The sequence below is a fragment of the Bos indicus genome, chromosome 13 (assembly GCF_029378745.1).
Source record: "Bos indicus isolate NIAB-ARS_2022 breed Sahiwal x Tharparkar chromosome 13, NIAB-ARS_B.indTharparkar_mat_pri_1.0, whole genome shotgun sequence".
Taxonomy (NCBI): Eukaryota; Metazoa; Chordata; class Mammalia; order Artiodactyla; family Bovidae; genus Bos; species Bos indicus.
Genome location: NC_091772.1, coordinates 72,202,873 through 72,220,614, shown reverse-complemented (window position 1 = coordinate 72,220,614; position 17,742 = coordinate 72,202,873). Strand labels below are relative to the sequence as shown.

At 46.4% G+C, this 17,742-nt stretch overlaps 1 protein-coding gene across 6 annotated transcripts in view; it reads right to left on the bottom strand.

Annotated features, from left to right (window-relative positions):
- Positions 1–4,313: 4,313 nt before the first annotated feature.
- IFT52 (intraflagellar transport 52) overlaps positions 4,314–17,742 on the bottom strand; it is a 38,074-nt gene continuing 24,645 nt past the window's right edge. For 4 of the 6 annotated variants that reach the window (XM_070801711.1, XM_070801713.1, XM_070801717.1 and 1 more), the window contains 4 exons: positions 9,535–9,622; positions 8,284–8,392; positions 6,283–6,428; positions 4,314–4,566 (listed from right to left, as the gene is read on the bottom strand). In XM_070801711.1, coding sequence (XP_070657812.1) covers positions 4,510–4,566; positions 6,283–6,428; positions 8,284–8,392; positions 9,535–9,622 — 400 coding nt within the window. In that variant the 3' untranslated portion in view covers positions 4,314–4,509. The remainder of the gene's footprint in view (positions 4,567–6,282; positions 6,429–8,283; positions 8,393–9,534; positions 9,623–17,742) is intronic. The other 2 variants (XM_070801714.1, XM_070801715.1) reach the window with 2 other exon arrangements.

Below are 17,742 nucleotides of genomic sequence, written 5' to 3'. Positions count from 1 at the left end.
AACAAAGGTCCATCCAGTCAAGGCTATGGTTTTTCCAGTAGTCATGTATGGATGTGAGAGTTGGACTGTGAAGAAGGCTGAGCGCCGAAGAATTGATGCTTTTGAACTGTGGTGTTGGAGAAGACTCTTGAGAGTCCCTTGGACTGCAAGGAGATCCAACCAGTCCATCCTAAAGGAGATCAGTCCTGGGTGTTCATTGGAAGGACTGATGTTGAAGCCGAAACTCCAATCCTTTGGCCACCTCATGCTAAGAGCTGACTCATTGAAAAAGACCCTGATGCTGGGAGGGATTGGGGGCAGGAGGAGAAGGGGACGATAGAAGATGAGATGGCTGGATGGCATCACCGACTCGATGGACATGAGTTTGGGTAAACTCCGGGAGTTGGTGATGGACAAGGAGGCTTGGTGTGCTGTGATTCATGGGGTCGCAAAGAGTCGGACGTAACTGAACTGAACTGCACTGATGGTAGTTTTATTCCTAGTTTTTAAATATATCTCCATACTGTTTTCCACAGTGGCTGTAACAGTTTGCATTCACACCAACAGTGCAAGGGCGTTCCCTTTTCTCCACATCCTTTCCAGCATTTGTAGATTTTTTTGATGGTGGCCTTTCTAATTGCTGTGAAGATGATACCTCATTATAGCTTTGATTTGCATTTTCTCTAATGATGAGCATGTTGAGCCTCTTTTCATGTGTTTAAGAGCTCATGTTTCAGTTTAAAAACACCCCTACTCATACTCATTCTCTTAACCAGTTGATTAAATTTAATTTCATTAATAGGGGACCTGACATCATACATAGCATCACCTGTGAAACAGTCTCACCAAAAAAGTTTCGTTCAAAGCTAGCCTCTGTGCCTAACTTTCAGCTTGCAGGAAATAAAGGAGATAAAGGGACAATAGACATCATGGTGAAACCATCAGATTTCTAGAATGTATGACACCTAGTTTAGTCTTTTCAAAAATCCAATGTGGGGGCAACCCTGGTGGTCCAGTGCTTAAGACTCTGCACTTACTGGTTGGGGAATTTCCGTATGCTGAGAGGCATGACAAAAAAAAAAAAGAAAAAACAATGTCACTTAAAAAAGGGAAAGAGGAACACGAAGAGGTAAGGAAAGATTTTAAGAGACTAGAGACAATGAAATCCAATATGTGAAATTTGACTGGATCCTAGCTTGAAAAGATATAAAACACATTTGAATAAGTATTAAATACTCAGTTCAGTCAGTTCAGTTCAGTCACTCAGTTGTGTCTGAATCCTTGTGACCCCATGGACTGCAGCATGCCAGGCCTCCCTGTCCATCACCAACTCCTGGAGTTTACTCAAACTCATGTCCATTGTGTCAGTGATGCCATCCAGCCATCTTATCCTCTGTCATCCCTTTTTCTCCTGCCTTCAATCTTTCCCAGCATCAGGGTCTTTCCAAATGAGTCAGTTGTTCATTTCAGGTGGCCAAAGTATTGGTTTCAGCTTCAGCATCAGTTCTTCCAATGAATATTCAGGACTGATTTCCTTTAGATGGACTGGTTGTATCTTCATCTGAGTAAGTATTACATACTAGATATGATAATGGTATACTGTAGTTACACAGTGATGTATATTAAGGAGTAAAGTGTTAGAAAGACTGAAACTTAATTTCAGATGTTCAGTAAGAAAAATTATACACATACATTTAGTATATATGGCAATATGTTCACTTTAGAAAAGTAGGTTCATTGTACTTCTCTTTGCACTTTTCTGTTCCAAATTTTTCGTAAGAAGTTGGGGGAAAGCATACATTATTGCCATAAGTCATCCATAGATTAAGGGGAAAAGCCAGCTCATGGCAAGACAGGCCGTGCCCCGTCCAAGGAAACTTCTTGAGTCAGGAGTGTGATGGGAGAAGCTCCAGGTTAGCAGGCAGGCAGGTAGTCACTGCTCCTCTGCCCCTTGGTCTACAAGGCCCCTGTGTCTCTGCTGGAAAGTGAACTTGGATATGATCCAAAAAGTTCCTTCTAAAACTGTAGATATGAGCATATAGGTACAAAGCAGTGGTTACCAGAGAGAAAGGGCCTGGGGGCAGCGGGGGAAACCCTGTAGGAAATACAGAAGAAGAAATGTACACACGAAACTTACAAACCAAGGTTACCTCAAAAATAAAATTGTCGTTATCTATTGCTGCATAATAAACCACTCCAAATCAGTGGCTTAAGCTGCTCTTTTATAACGTTTATAGATTGTGTGGGTCAGGAATTCAGAAAGGTCAGAGCAGGGACAGTTTGCTGCACAGCATCTGGGACTTCAGCAAGGACAACTAGAAGGCTCGGGTGACTTGAGGTCAAGGGCAGGAAGCATTTGGAGGCCTCTTCACTCACGAGTTTAGCAGGCGATGCTCATACGGGCTGGCTGTTGGCCAGAACATCTATTCGAGGCCTATCCACATAGCCATCCAGGTAACCGCATGCTTCTTGCATGGAGGCTTGTGGCTCTAAAGATGAGTGTCCCAAGAGAACCAGGCAGAAGCTGCATAGCCTTTTATGACCTAGCCTCAGAACTCACAGTGTCACTTCCATAGTGCCAGATTCAGAGGCATGGATCACAGACCTCACCTCTCAGTGGCAGGAGCACCAGACCCAGAGTGTAAGAGCACATGGGTTGGGAGGTAATTTTTGAGCACATTTTTGGAATTCCAAATATATTTCCACAATACTCTATGCTGTTCCCTAGCTGCTTGTCCCCAGCAGGCTCCCAGATTCTGCCCTTTCATCAAAGTGGTCTCCCCCGTCCCCAACACAGTGCTCTGGCTGGGTCACTCGAGGAGGCCCTGCACAAGGGCTTGAGTGTGTGAGAGAATGGAAGCCTACAAACACAGCTTTAACATGAATAAATAAGTCTTGAAATTCAGGATGTGACTTGAGTCTCATCCCAAGGTTTTAAATTAAAAATAAAGTTCATTCCTTGACAGTGTATTCTGGCTTCAATGATCAACTCCATGTGAAAAAACTAAGGTACTGGACATCTTTTCTAAGCCTCATTTAGGGACTTCTAGCTATTGACTCGGAGAAGGGAATGGCACCCCACTCCAGTACTCTTGCCTGCAAAATCCCATGGACGGAGGAGCCTGGTAGGCTGCAGTCCATGGGGTCACTAAGAGTCAGACATGACTGAGTGACTTCATTTTCACTTTTCACTTTGATGCATTGGAGAAGGAAATGGCAACCTACTCCAGTGTTCTTGCCTGGAGAATCCCAGGGACGGGGGAGCCTGGTAGCAGAGAGTCGGACATGACTGAAGTGACAGCAGCAGCAGCAGCTATTGACTGGTTATTTATCACTTCCATGAATTACCATTGTCTCAGCCGGTTCTTACACTCCAAACAAGCTCACCCTTTAGAATCCCCATCTTCCATTAGCTTCACCACTGTTCCAGGCAGTGACACTCAAAATGTTGCCAACCTGACCTTCAACACCTGGACCAAATCTATTTCAGAATGCCAGTTTTCTTACAACAGCATCTTAGGAATCTTTTTTTTTTTTTTTGGTTGTACCACAAAGGCCTGTGATCTTAGCTTACTGGATTAGGCCTAGGGATCTTAGCTTACTGACCAGGGATCAAAGCTGTGCCTCCTGCATTGGAAGTGCCGAGTCTTTTTAATCACTGGTCGGCCAGGGAAGTCCCTACAACAGCATCTTAAATCCCTGCCCTTGTTATTTCCTCCTGGAGTTATATGACGCCCCCTAAGGGGCTTCCTTGCACGCTTCCTACCTTTACAGAACCCACCAGCTAAGCTACTCCCACTGAACCACATCCCTTACATACATGGTGGTGGATCTGCAATCTTTGTCTTTCAGGCTTTCCCTAAAGCTGGTTCCTAGTGTACCCAGCACATTGTCCATTTCTGTATTGACTGTCATGCTCAAGCAAGTACAATCTCTCCCATTGTCCGTGGGACAGATGATCACCTTTTGTCCTACAGTCTAACCTAAAATGATAAAACTGAGTGGTTCAGGAGCTCAAAGGAAGGGGACAAACTGTGGGCTAAGACAACAGCCTCCAAATGGTTGAGCCTGTGGGCAGCTGGGAGGTGAAGGAGTGAGTGATCCATGTAAGGAAGATACCTACCAACTCTTTTACCTTCCACTAGTGCCCCCTGGGAGGCCTATTCATAGGTATAGTGGGGCACACAGACTGTGGGTTAAGTTTATTTTCTATCCTTTTGAACTAGAAAAGCTGTACAGTACTCATAGGTTTGAGAATTATTTATGCTTTTGATAAAAGAAAATCACATCTAGAACTGGAAAGGAAAGATTTCAATGAAAGACTGATGCATCAATTATCAAAGTACAGACTCAAACATTTAATTTAAAAAATGGAACATATCTTACATAAGAAATGTTGTCCCTCTCTGGGAACTACAGAAGATGCACAGATCTTCCCACAGGTCAGAGAGGAAGGACTGTATAGACAGTTTTCATAAAAAACAGGGATAATTCAAAAAGTTTACAAAGAATCGGGAGGCAGAAAATGCTTCAAGAGGCTTGGTCCTCAGAAGCTGTTCTGGAATGCCGTGTGTCAATGTCATGTTCCTGGAGGAGGGAATAAGACAGAATGTTAGTATTTCAGTTCAAAACCTAAAATGTGAACTCTTTGATGAGCGGTTCTGATTGGGACACGGGTAATCTCTGGCTTTAAGGCTACATCCAGGCCAGGGATCAAGCTTTCATGACCAGATAGGGCTCTGACCACAACCCACTACCCACCATGAGTGGGGAGCAAATACAGTTGAAGGTACTGATGGAAACACCACACCAGACTTCTTACCTTGGCCCTGGGGGCCTGACCCGGCCTTGCCACCAGCGTAAGTACTGCTGGGAATTTACTTGCCTCGCCCCTGCCCCACATGTCAGTGCTGAGCAGGTTTTCAACACCTTGCCTCTGAGGTGCCTTCCCGGCACTTATCTGAAGAGCACTGTAAATGCCCATATATTCCTGCCTTGCCCACTGCATGGAGCTCAGACAGCAAGGACTGCATTCACTGCCACAACCCTGACGTCTAGCACCATGCTAGCACACCTGAGGCCTGCAGTATGAATACCAGCACTGCCAGTGCCCACCAGCAGTGGCTCAGATCCTAATCAGTCTTTCTATTCAGCATTAGAATCTGCGTGTGTGTGAAAAACAGACTCTCTTCTACTGTTTTATAGCCCTCTCCCCCCATCCCACTGCTGTATCATGAATGTCTTCCCAAGTGCTTGAACATCCTTCTAAACATTCTTAATCTTATGCATGCACCCTAGGTACTTAACTAGTTCCCTACTGATGGTTTTCTTCTATGAAAACAATGCTTCGCTGAGCGTTCTGACTGGTAAATCTACATATATTCAGAATTGTATTATTTTTTTATTTTTTGGCTGTGTGGTGTGGTACTTGGGATGTTAGTTCCCCGACCAGGGATTGAACCTGTGCCCCCTGCAGTGGAAGTGTGGAGTCTTAACCACTGAACTGCCAGCGAAGTCCCAGGATTGTATTATTAAGACAAATTCTGAGGATTAAAATTGCTGGGTCAGAGGTATCCATGTATTTCAAGGCTTCTGAATATCCTAAAAAATATGTCCATAAAAATGGAACCAGCTTATTCTCCAATCAGTAGTATATAAATGAATATCCATTTACCAGCAGTGGTTGGGCATTTAATTTTAGAAATCCTGTCCAGGGACAGATAAGATGAAGGCCTGGCATAATAAATGTTAAGTCCTTAGTCCAGGGCAAGATGGTTTCTGTCCTCACACCCTGCTGCTCTGTCCTTGGCTAAGTTCTCGTCTGCCACACAGGCATCACTGCTGTTCCTCAAACGAGCCAAGCAGAGTCCCGCCTTAGGGACTCTGCACAGGTCTTCTCTCTGCCCGGGACACTCATCTCCCAGCTATCTCCATGGCCAGCCCCTGGACACCTTCAAGTCCTGGCTCCCATGCCAGCTCTGCAGTGTGTGTGGCCCACCCTGACCACCCCTGAATCTTGCCACGTTCAGTACACTGACCCCTCTGAGCCTGCTCTGGTTTATACCACGTTTCATCTCCTGGCATCCCGTGTGGTTTAATACTTAAGATACTGTGTTGTCTGTCTACTGTCAGTCTCCTCCAGCTAGAATACACATCCCATAAGCGCAGGGACCGTCACCTGTGTGTCCACCTAGTAGACAGTGAAATACCGACAGAATGAATGAATGGTACAGACCATGGGAAGTCTAGTTTGTGGATGATATCCCCACTTGACCACTTGAGTGGGCCTTCTGGGCTCTGTACCTGGTTCAACTTCTTGAACTCCACCACTTGGAAGAAGATGTGCTCAAGGATATGTTTGGCATCTTGCCGGTCCTTTGGGAGTTTATTGGTGACTCCAAGGATGTCACCACACTTCCTGACATAGAATTCCAGGTCTTCTTCAGTACCTGAGCACAGTTGCAGTGGTTAGATTCATCCTTGATTCTGCCCTGCCCCAAGTACAGACTTATTGTGGTCTGGGTATCCCTGTAGGGTTCCTACATCTCTCAAGATCACTCACCTCTCCCTTGGGTAATGTGACCAAAGGACTCAAACAGTGATAGACTGTAGAGATCTCTGATGTGCTGTTTTTGTAAATTAGTAGGCCAGAAGTGTGACACTCCTAGACAGAATAAAGCTGCACTGGTTCTGGCTCACTATTCCCAGATCTGGCATTCCTACATTACAAAGAGGAGGAGCAGCCAGCAGGAAATGAAATTACCATCCTCTGAATGCCGCAGGGACCATTATGAGAAGGACATATGGGTATTTTAAAGAGCATTTATTATAGCAATGTTATAGAAAAGGAATGAAAGAAAAAATCACCCATAATTCTCTGAAACGATTTCTGGCTGTATATCAAGAATGGACAGTCATTACTGCCCTTGTTATACTAGACTGTAACTTCTTTTCTTTTTCCCCTCTGACTTGCATTTTTAAAGCTATGGTATAAATGATATCTCACTCTAACCCTCACCAATATTATCTAGGATAAATAATGCTATGTATGCCTGCATATCTACATGTGTAAAAAAAATCCCTCCATGTGTAAGGATCAGACTACAATAGTTCTCTAAGTTGTCTTTATCATTTAATGGTGTAACATCATCTTTCAACAGTTTGGTCCATACTGTTTTAACCAGTCTTCCTCCTGATAGGCTGTTAGACTGTTGTCAATTTTCTGAATGATACAGTTAATAGCTCTATAGCTGTACCTTTTTTTTCGCATTTCTACAAGAAATTCTGGAAGATAGACTGCTAGAATCAGAAATGCTGCGTCAAAGCATCTAATCCTTCACAGGTCTGTTATTCCTACAGGGTACTTACTGGGTCTTACTAATATCTGATTGCCCAGCACCTGCCACAATATCTGGACTGGAACAGAAATGCAATGTCTGACATTTAACTATGTTCATTTTTGCATACTCCTTTCTGGTCTCTGAGCATATATAGATGTTTGCATAGTTGAGATCCTACCACAAGTACAGTTTTATATTTTGCTTTCTTCATTTAGGAATCTCCAATTCACTCAGTGTCACCCCCCGGGCTTTGTAAAGCTCTTTTATAATGAGTATGTTTTATCCCACTGACTGAATATGGCACAGTTTACTACCATTCCCCTATGACTGAACACTAAGGCTATTCCCAACTGTATTTTATTTATTAAATAAATAATGTAGTAGTCTCATCTGTATACCTTCATTTGTCTCCCTAGGTTAGATTCCCAGGAGTGGGGTCACTGCCTCAAAATGGACGGTTACTTTTATGTCTCTGAGCACACGTGTGCAGGCCCACGTGCTGTGCTGGAGGCAGGGCACGTCAGGAGGAGCCCAGGGCTGAGAGTCGGGAGCACCACTCACCGAGCAGCTGTGTAGCCCGGGGCCTTTCCTCACGCATGGGTCAGGGTGGGCGCACTGGACTCTCCAGGACCCCTTCCAATCTGAAGCCTCTGTAATTGGCCCTAACCGAATCTTCTTATTCAAGTGCTCCTATGACCACTGGCCTAGATTTGCTATGCGGTAGCCAAGGTCAGGATTCATCCTGGGGTCACTCAACAGGTCAGAGATAAAGACGCGCAGGAATTAAAGCTGAGCTCTTACAGTCAACATCATTTACATGAAATAAACAAAACTGTCATTTTAAATACTCCCATTCCTATTTTCTTCTCCCTAAACAAACTGTAAACTTTCTCTCATGGCAAATCTCAGAAATTCACAATTTAGTAAAACTCAGAAAAGAAAAAAAAATGTTGACCAAACTCACACTTATTGGTAATCTGAGCAAGCCGGGCCTTCTCAGAGGAGAACGTCTCATCTAAGTCAAATAGCTCCAGCGGAGGAGGTGGTAATTCCCTGAAACTAGGAGGGAAAACCTAAAAGGCAATGAGGTCTTTTATGAAAGAGCGTATCCAGAGCCATAACTGACCGGAAGGAGACAGGAGGAAAACAAGAGGATGAGACGCCCAGCGCCTGTCGCCCCTCCGCCTGTGAGGCCATAGGAAGCACGATGGCGGCCCACTGGAAGCAACCCAGCAGAGCCAGCTCCAACCGCACCACCGAACTGACCAAGCTGGGGTCCCAGCGCCCATTAACTTGTTCAAAGACACAAAGCTTGGCGCTTCTCAGGCTTTTATTTGTGTTGACCTTTTGACTTTCTCATCTAACCGTGACAGAAATTGGGGGAACGGATGTAGATTAATATAGAAAGTGCTGAACTTACAGCCAGAAATCACAGATGTGAACCAGTAGTGTGCTGCTAAATGCTGAGCTATCATTTAAAACAAGAGGCCTGATCTGTAGCACTTGTCATTTTCTGTTCTATAAACACCTCCACCATGGCCGATTTTCAAGCTACCAAGCTGTAGCCAGTTAACTGCCTTGTAACATTCCAGAAGGTAGGAGGATAAGACCAATTTTTAAAATATTCATTTATTTATTTATTTAGCTGCACTGGGTGTTAGTTGTGGGATTTTATTTGCAGCCTGTGAGATCTAGTTCCCTGACCAGGGATCGAACCTGGGCCCCCTGCCTTGGGAGCGTGGCGTCTTAGCCACTAAACCACCAGGGACAAGTCCAGCATAAGACAGTTCCAAAGGCAGGTGGAGCGCATGTTGAGCTGGGGTGTTTATGACCTAGAGACACATGGTTGGCCCCTGGGCTATGAGAGCTGTGCTGTGAATCTCAGTGCCTGCTGCCTGGAAAGCTCAAAGCTTTCTAGCACAAAGCTCTTCCTCCTCTTCACCCAGGAATTCTCACATATGCCCTCTAACCCAACAGGATGGGAAATGTTTAATAGCCAGAGAGGCTATTAAGCAGAATCACGCCCTTGATTCCTCAGTTGAGGACCACATCAAATGGAAGTCCCTGCAGAATACTAACAGGCTTGGTCTCTGTGCATATTTAGAGCCAGAGACACGTGACTCCACGAGGAGGCCTGTTCCACATGAGGCCAGCTAGCAAGGGAAGGGCAGACGTCGAGGCTCTGCAGCCAGATGCTCCACCCACACCTACTCACTGCTGGCTGAAGGGCTGGCAGCGGCGTCTCAAACTGAGGCTGGATGAGCTGGAGGGGTTCATGTTTCACGTTGAGCTGTTCATAAGCCCTGTGTAGAGAAGAAGATAAAAACGTGGGAATCAGGATGAGACACCAAGGCAAAGCACGTCTAATTGATCACACGATGCTCTTCTCCACAGAATCAGGCAGCGTAGCATCTTGGCAAAAAAAATTAAAATCACACAAAATGTGCTGTTACATGCAATGGAATGAGCCTTTCAGACATCTCTATTGTAGTAAGTGCAACTTTATTGAGCATTGAGAGGGAAAGTTCTGTCAACTTTCCTATCTGTCAACTTTCCTATCAGGCTTCTCCTGAACAGGCTTCTAATTTTTACCCATCGGACACTGTGAATTCTACAACTCATTGTGTTTCCTTATTTGTTTTCATCATTAAGAGACAGGAATCAAACGGGAAGTCTCAACAGAGCCGCAGGATATGCACTTCTGCGCGTTCGTTCACTCCATTTACTGAACACCTACTATGTGCCAGACAGTTTTATCCGCCAGGAGTCCAGCAGCAGGGGAAAAAAAAGAGACCAAGGCACACCCTCATGGGACTGACACTGTAGCAGAAGAGAGACACCCAATAAACAAAAGCCATGATGCTGGGGATTAATAAGCATTAGGAAGAAAAGCAGATCAGGAGAGAGACAGGGCAGGGGTGGGAGTGCCGCTGGTCCCAGCCGCCCCGAGTGAAGGCAGGGCCAGGGCGTGCGGCCACCCTCAGCGCCGTCCCGGGCAGAGGTCAGTAAGGAGAATGGGGAAGGGGGCGAGACATTTTCAGAGAACGGCAGGGCAGCCAGCGAGGCTGCAGTGCAAGGAGAGCAGTAGGAAGGGGTTTATGGAGTCGCATGCTGACCTTTCCCCAGAGATCATTTTTTTTTACTGCACTTCCCCTTTCCCTCCTTTCTCTCGAACATTCAGTTGACCTTTTGCATCATGTACAGGCTGCCAACTGGCTGACCTCCTCTGGAAACGAGGCAAATTAAAATAAACCAACTGAAACTGTATGCTTGTGTGTAGCCTTTCAAAATTCATCTAAACAAGCAAACACCAACAAGTGTGGATGAAGGTCATGCCTGTTTCTCCGCACGGGTGCTTGCAGAAAGCACACCGATCTGTGACTGCAGAAAGGAGAGTGGCTGAGCTTACTGCTGTCACCTCCTCTACTAGTCCCAGGTGTTCGGGGAGCCTCTTTCCTAGCAGTGAGCAGAAGACCCCATGGAGAGAAGAGAAATAAGGATTCTCGAGCAGGCACTGATTTCACTGAATCCTCAAAACAATCCTGGGCAGTGGGTATAATCTCATAGGAAGAGGAAACAGGTACAGAGAAGAAGTAGCTTCCCAAGGTAACAAGATTAAAAAGCCTCGGAGGCAAGATTAGAACTCAGATCCCTGCTAATCAGAAGCCCCATGACTCAGTCTACCCAGAAGGCAAAATGAAAGGCAGTTCTAAGATAAAAGTCCTACTATCCACACACAAAGAACCCTGCTACCAGTCCTCACTTTGGTCATCCTAGCCATGACATTCTGTTTTCTGTCCCCAGACAGAGCTGACGACTGAAGCCCCGTATTACTAATAAAACAAGTTCCACTAAGTCTTCCCTTTCACCACCTGCCCCAATCTTCCTCCTACAATGAGCCAACATGTACCGGTCGGAGGGCAGGGGCGGGGGGCGGCGTGTGGCGGGTGTGATTAGTGGAGAAGCTCATCTTAAAACCAAGCAAAACCTAATTCAGAAAACTGATCAGGACTTCCCTGGTGGTCCAGTGTCTGAGACTCCAAGCTCCTCATGCAGAGGGCCCATGTTGCATCCTGGTGACTGAACTAGATCCCACAGGCCTGCAACTAAAGATCTTGTGTGCCACAACTAAGACCAAAGGAATCCATTTGTATCCATTCTAATGAGGTGGGTGAAACTAGAGCCTATTATATAGAGTGAAGTAAGTCAGAAAGAGAAATATAAATATCCATATACTGACGCACATATAAATATCCATATACTGACGCATATATATGGAATCTAAAGAGATAGCTGATGAATTTATTTTCAGGGAAGCAATGGAGAAACAGACAAGAGAACAGACCTATGGACGTGGTACGAGAGGAGGGAGAAGGGGAAATGTATGGACAGAGTAACACAGACATTTATATTACCATATGTAAAATAGATAGCCAATGGGAGTTTGCTGTATGACTCAGGGAACTCAAACAGGGGCTCTGTGACAGGCTGAAGGCTGGGATGGGGAGGGAGGTAGGAGGGAGGGGACATGGGTGTGCCTACAGCTGATTCTTGTTGATGTATGACAGAAAACCACAAAATTCTGTAAGGCAATCATCCTTCAATTAAAAATTTTTTTTAAAGGAATAATCTTAAAAAAACAAAGACCAGAAGGACAAATGAAGTCACCTCAGAGCAATACCAACAGTTGATATAAATATTTAACAATTAATAGAACTGTTACTCAAAAAGAGTAAAAAACTGTTCTTTTTGAATAATGCAACTTTTGAGCTGCATTCAAAAGTTGTTACGTGCAAATGAAAATACGTATGTGCTCCACAGAGAAACCATAAACCAGGAACGCCTGCCCTCTGCTGTGGTGGGAAGACAAACAATGAAAAGAGCCGTCCAGGCCTCTGAAACATCCACCGCCGGGCCCTGCAGACACTAAATGCGCAGACGGTTCCAGTGAACCCCTCACTCAACACTCAAGAGTGGCTATGACGGCCCAGTCCTCCCCGATGAGGAGAAAAGCAGGTCAAAACTGCAGAGGCCGCTTGGACTGGAAGCAGCTAGTGAGGCAGGGTGACAAACTTTTCTTCAAAGAGAAGCCCTGAGTGAGAGAGCAAACACTGGAGCTCAAAACCAAGCAAGTAAAGAGCCAGATGTGCAGCCAGAATGTCTGACTGGCTGTCAGCTGCAGGTGGCGAGGGATGCCAGAGAGGCCTGGGCAGCTCTGGGAACGTTGCTGCTGGGTTTTGTTGTTGCTCTTTGTTTTAGTTTTGGTCACACCGCATGGCATGTGAGATCTTAGTTCCCTGACCAGGGACTGAACCCATGCCCTCTGCAGTCGAAGAGCAGTCTTAACCACTGGATGACTATTTTGCTTTTTGAGAAACAATCTAATCTATGCTAACAAATCCCCAGATAATTTCTTCCTGGGTTCAGCGTTAAGATTGGCTGGATTCAATTTCAGGCCCCACTGAAAACTAGCTGTGTGACCTTAGGCAAACCTCTTAACTTCTCTGTGCCTCAGTGTCCTCACAGTGTACAACAAGGAGAATGAACTACATTCTGATTTTACGTGATAAAGCAACGTACATAGAAAACTTAACATGATACTTGTTAGAAGTCAAGGCTAAATGCAGTTCAAACGGCAACTAAGGATAAGCTTCCTTGCCTGGGCACACCCTGCCTTTCCTCATAGTGACCTCCCTGCAGAAGGCTCTCTTCCAGCACCCCCAACCCTCTCCTGAAGTCCTCTCACCCCGTAAAATGCAGCATCCAGAAGACGGCCAAGCAGACTCAGGTCACCAAGAAATGTTTTTGGAAATCATCAACAGCTGGCTCAAAGGGCCCCTCTTTCTTAAAGCCTTCCTGGCGACCCCAGTCAGAATGGAATTCTCTTCCTCATTATGCCACGGCCTCTAGTTTTATGTTTCACACTTTGATAACCTTGTGGGAGAAGGCAATGGCAACTGTTAGGTAGGTAGACTAGGGAAAAGGAGTCCAAAATGGCGGTGGCTAAAAGACAAGGAAGGTCAAAGGAAGGTCCGAGGACCAGAGTGAAAACTTCAGGCAGAACAAACAGCACTCCTGGCTAAGCCCAATTTGCATAGGGCAAGCCCAGGTGGAGGAAAAAATATATAAAAGGAGGAGCCAAAGCGCTTTCTCTCGGACTCTCTCCCCCGTGTGCATGTGCGAGCTCTCTCTTTCTCTTTCTCTCTCTCTCTTTCTCCCTCCCCACGCACTCCTCCACTCTCTTCAAGTCTTGGATTCTCCTGCTATCTTATAAATAAAAATGGAGCTGTAACACTGATTTGCCTAAGAGCTGTAGCATGGTTTGTCCAAGACCCAAGAGCTGTGACGTGCAGAGGGCTTTAATGTCCGTAGCTCCAAATCTTTGTTGTGAGGAGACAAAGAACCGAGGAACATACGCTCACGTGACATCTATGGTGCCATGACTCGGATATAACCTGGCTGAAACAACCTCTGCGCAGAAGAGGCCAAGCACAGCAGGAGCCCAACTCAGGGAAGCTCCCGCGCTAGAAGCGGAAGGCGAGGAAACCCAGTGCAGGGGAAGGCCCATCGTGCTGGAAACCGGGACAGTGAAAAATGAACTCAGCAGAAAGCTCACGCAGCCCAGTCTCAGATTCCAGAAGACCTCCGGTTAAGGAAAGAGGTCCTTGCTCCTATGGCTGGAGGGACCTTTACAATCTCTCGTTTCTTGTTTCCTCAAACCTCCCACAAACAGGCAGGCGGCAGGGGCACAACTGAGGGACTCTGGAGAGGCTGCTCCTCAGCATGTCCCAAGGGCACTATCTGCTGAGCCCCAGTAGCTGTTACACAAGCCGGTGGGGGTTCTGTCCTTTCTCTTCTCTGTGCCAAAGATCAGACCAATGAAACTGAGCACCGGTCAGATATTTAGCAAATCTTCCAGTGGGCTATGAAGGGGATTCCTTGGCATGTTTTTCCCACTGCTTTTTCCTCCTGTCCTTCAGCTCTCTCCCGGGACTCAAGCCTGGCCAAAACTAACGAAACTCAGGCTCTTGATGTCTCATTGCAAAAATTCATTGTAGATTTGTTAGGATCCAGAGAGAAGCCACCCTTCAGGGTGTGAACCATTGCCGAGGGCCATATTAGGCCTGGCTAGGTTTTGTGAGGGGATGGAATTCATATGCTAATGAGTGAGAGGATCATCCCAGCCATTGGGGAACCACCTACTCCTCCCTCTTCTGACCTTGTGCCTTGGAGCTGTCCTGCCACCTCTGGGTGTGTCTGTTGGCTTATAGATTGGGGTTTACTTGAATTTGACTTGTCATCTTGGACCCAATTGATTTTAATTGGTTTACATTATTCCCTTGTGCTAATGTCATTCTTTCAAAGTTTGTGCTCTGCCCCTTCCCTCCTGTTTCATGCTCTTTTCCTGAGCCCCATCCAGACCCACAAGGTTGCCTCTACAATCTTCTGGAGAGACAACCAGAAAATAGCTGGCCTTGGGAAGGAAATACTCTATAATATCCAACCCCTAATCCTACCCAATACTGGTCACACTGGAGATCTTGGGGACGCCCAAACTCCAGTCCAGGGGGTCCCAGGAGGTCATCACACCTTGACCTGCCTAGGGATCGGTCTTCGAAAGGTTGTCACGCCTCAACCTGTTCGGGGATCCTTTAGTCCCAGGGGTCCCAGGAGGTCGTCATGCCTCGACCTGCCCAGGGACCCAATCCTCGGGAGGCCGTCACGCCTTGACCTGCCCAGGGATTCGATCTCTAGGAGGCTGTCACACCTCAGTCTGCCTGGGGATCTGCACCCTGACCCGGGGACGCCTGGCTCTCAGGTTATAACAGTTCTGGGTAGGATAAGCTTTAGAAAGACTTCACCCCTAAGGAAGTCCACCCATGGAAACATAAAGAAGCCTATTACTTGTCGGACTTTGCCCAGTCTCAGCAATAACTCAGGAGCCCAGTGAGAACCCTACTGCCTTTCTGGAGAGGCTAAAAGAGGCACTCCAAAAGTTTACCAACCTGGACTTAGACTCTTATGAGGGACGGGTGATTTTAAAGGACAAATTCCTGTCCCAATGTGCATTAGATATCAGAATTAAGTTACAGCAGCTACAACAGCAGGACCCTGCTGCCTCTTAGATGAGATGGTCCAGACAGCCACCAATACCTTTTATAACAGAGAACAGGAGGAGGAGGCCAAGGCCCAGGAGAAGGAGAGAAACAAACAGACAAGGCATGCCTAGATGCTGGCCGCCCTCCAGAGAAGCCCTATGGCAAACCCCGAGTCCTTGAAGGACAAGGCACAAGACAGATGCCTGATCTGTAGACAGGCGGGGCATTAGGCCAAAGAGTGTCCAAACCGTGACAAGTCTAGAACGGCTTGCCACAAATGCCATCAACTGGGACATTGGGCGGCACTCTGCCCTCGGGACCCAAGAGCCTCAAGGTCAAGCGCCAAGCCTACCCTCACGATGTTTCAAGAGGACTGAAGCAGCCTGCTCCCGCCAGCCCACCTGTCACAGATAACCATCACGGGGCTGGAGCCAAGGGTGCAACTGGATGTGGCAGGTAGGTCCGAGAATTTATTGGTTGACACAGGGGCTACCTACTCTGTCTTGATCTCCTACTCCGGAGTCTTCTCCTCCCAAACCTGTACCATTTTGGGTGCTACAGGAAAAGCAACTACTAAAAGATTCACCCGAGCACTTCTTTGTTGCTGGGATGGACAAATATTTTCCCACCAGTTTTTGGTGGTCCCTGAGTGTCCTACCCCCTTATTGGGAAGAGATATACTCACTAAACTGGGGACCACCCTTGTGATGGGAAGTTTTTCAGCCCCTAGAGCTCTACAGCTCCTGGCTACTACTGAAGAACCCATTACACCTTCAATAGAGAGGGACCAAAAACTATGGGAAGACAAAATTAACCCCCAAGTGTGGGATCAGGGGATTCCTGGACGAGCCCACCAAGCTGAACCATCATTGTCCTCCGAGATCCCACTTGGTTTCCTGACTGGAAACAATATCCTCTCAAAAGAGAGGCTCGGGAGGGACTACAGCCTTTAATAAATAAATTCCTTGCTTGTAGGCTACCTACCAGTTCACCATGTAACAGCCCAATCCTCTCAGTAAAGAAAAAAGATGGGACCTGGTGAATGGTTCAAGATCTCCAGATTATAAATGAAGCTGTAGTCCCCCTCCATCCCACAGTACCCAATCCCTATGTAATCTTGGGAGAAATCCCACCCAGTGCCAAGTGGTTTACTGTCTTGGGTCTCAAAGATGCATTTTTTTGCATACCACTGGCTAAAGAATCCCAATACCTTTTTGCTTTTGAGTGGGAGGCCCCAGGAGAAAAACACCAACAGATGACTTGGACAGTATTACCTCAGGGGTTCAGAGATAGCCCCCACCTGTTTGGACAGGCCCTTAGCCAGGATCTCCTAGATCTGGACCTGGGACCTAATGGGAAAATATTACAATATGTAGATGACCTACTAATCTGCTCACAAGATGAGAAAAGCGCCCAACAACATGCAATTCAGGTTCTAAACTTCTTGGCAAAAAGGGGATATAAAGTCTCCCGTACTAAGGCACAGATGGTCGAGACAAAGGTCACTTACCTGGGAATTCAGATTACACACGGGTCCAGGAGGCTGTCCTCTGATCGGGTACAAGGAATCCTCCAGTTGCCCTCCCCCACGACTCGAAAACAATTGCGAGCTTTCCTGGGGCTAACTGGTTATTGTGGAATCTGGATACCCAACTATGGTCTAATTGAAAGCTTATATGAAAGTTTATATGAAAGCTTAAAGGGACGAGATGATTCAATCCCACTGATGTGGGGAACTCCTCAAAAGGAGGCAGAGGCTACACTAAAACAGGCCTTAACTCAGGCACCTGCCTTGAGGTTGCCAGACCCAGAAAAAGCATTCCAACTTTATGTCCATGAAAGAGAGGGAATAGCCTTGGGAGTGTTAACTCAAAGGTTGGGATCTGAGCCCCAGCCTGTAGCTTACTTATCCAAGAGGCTCGATCCAACTTCCCAAGGTTGGCCCCCCTGCCTTCGAAATCTTGCAGCTATTGCAATCATGATAGAAGATGCTTTAAAACTCTCCTTTGGGGCAAACTATTTTTACCAGCCACCAAGTAAAACAACTCCTAAATGGGAGAGGCCATTTATGGATGTCTGATCAAAGAATCCTCAGACATCAAGTAATGCTGATGGAAAATCCAGGCCTCACTATATCCCCTTGTGAGGTTCTTAACCAGGCCACCCTCCTCCCTACCCCCGAGGGCTCTCTCCTCTTTCACTCTTGTCTAGAAACCTTGGACCACTAGACAAAACCCCGAGAGGGATTGTCAGAAGATCCTCTGACCAATCCTGAGGAAATCTGGTACACTGATGGAAGCAGCTTTGTCTTGAATGGAAAAAGA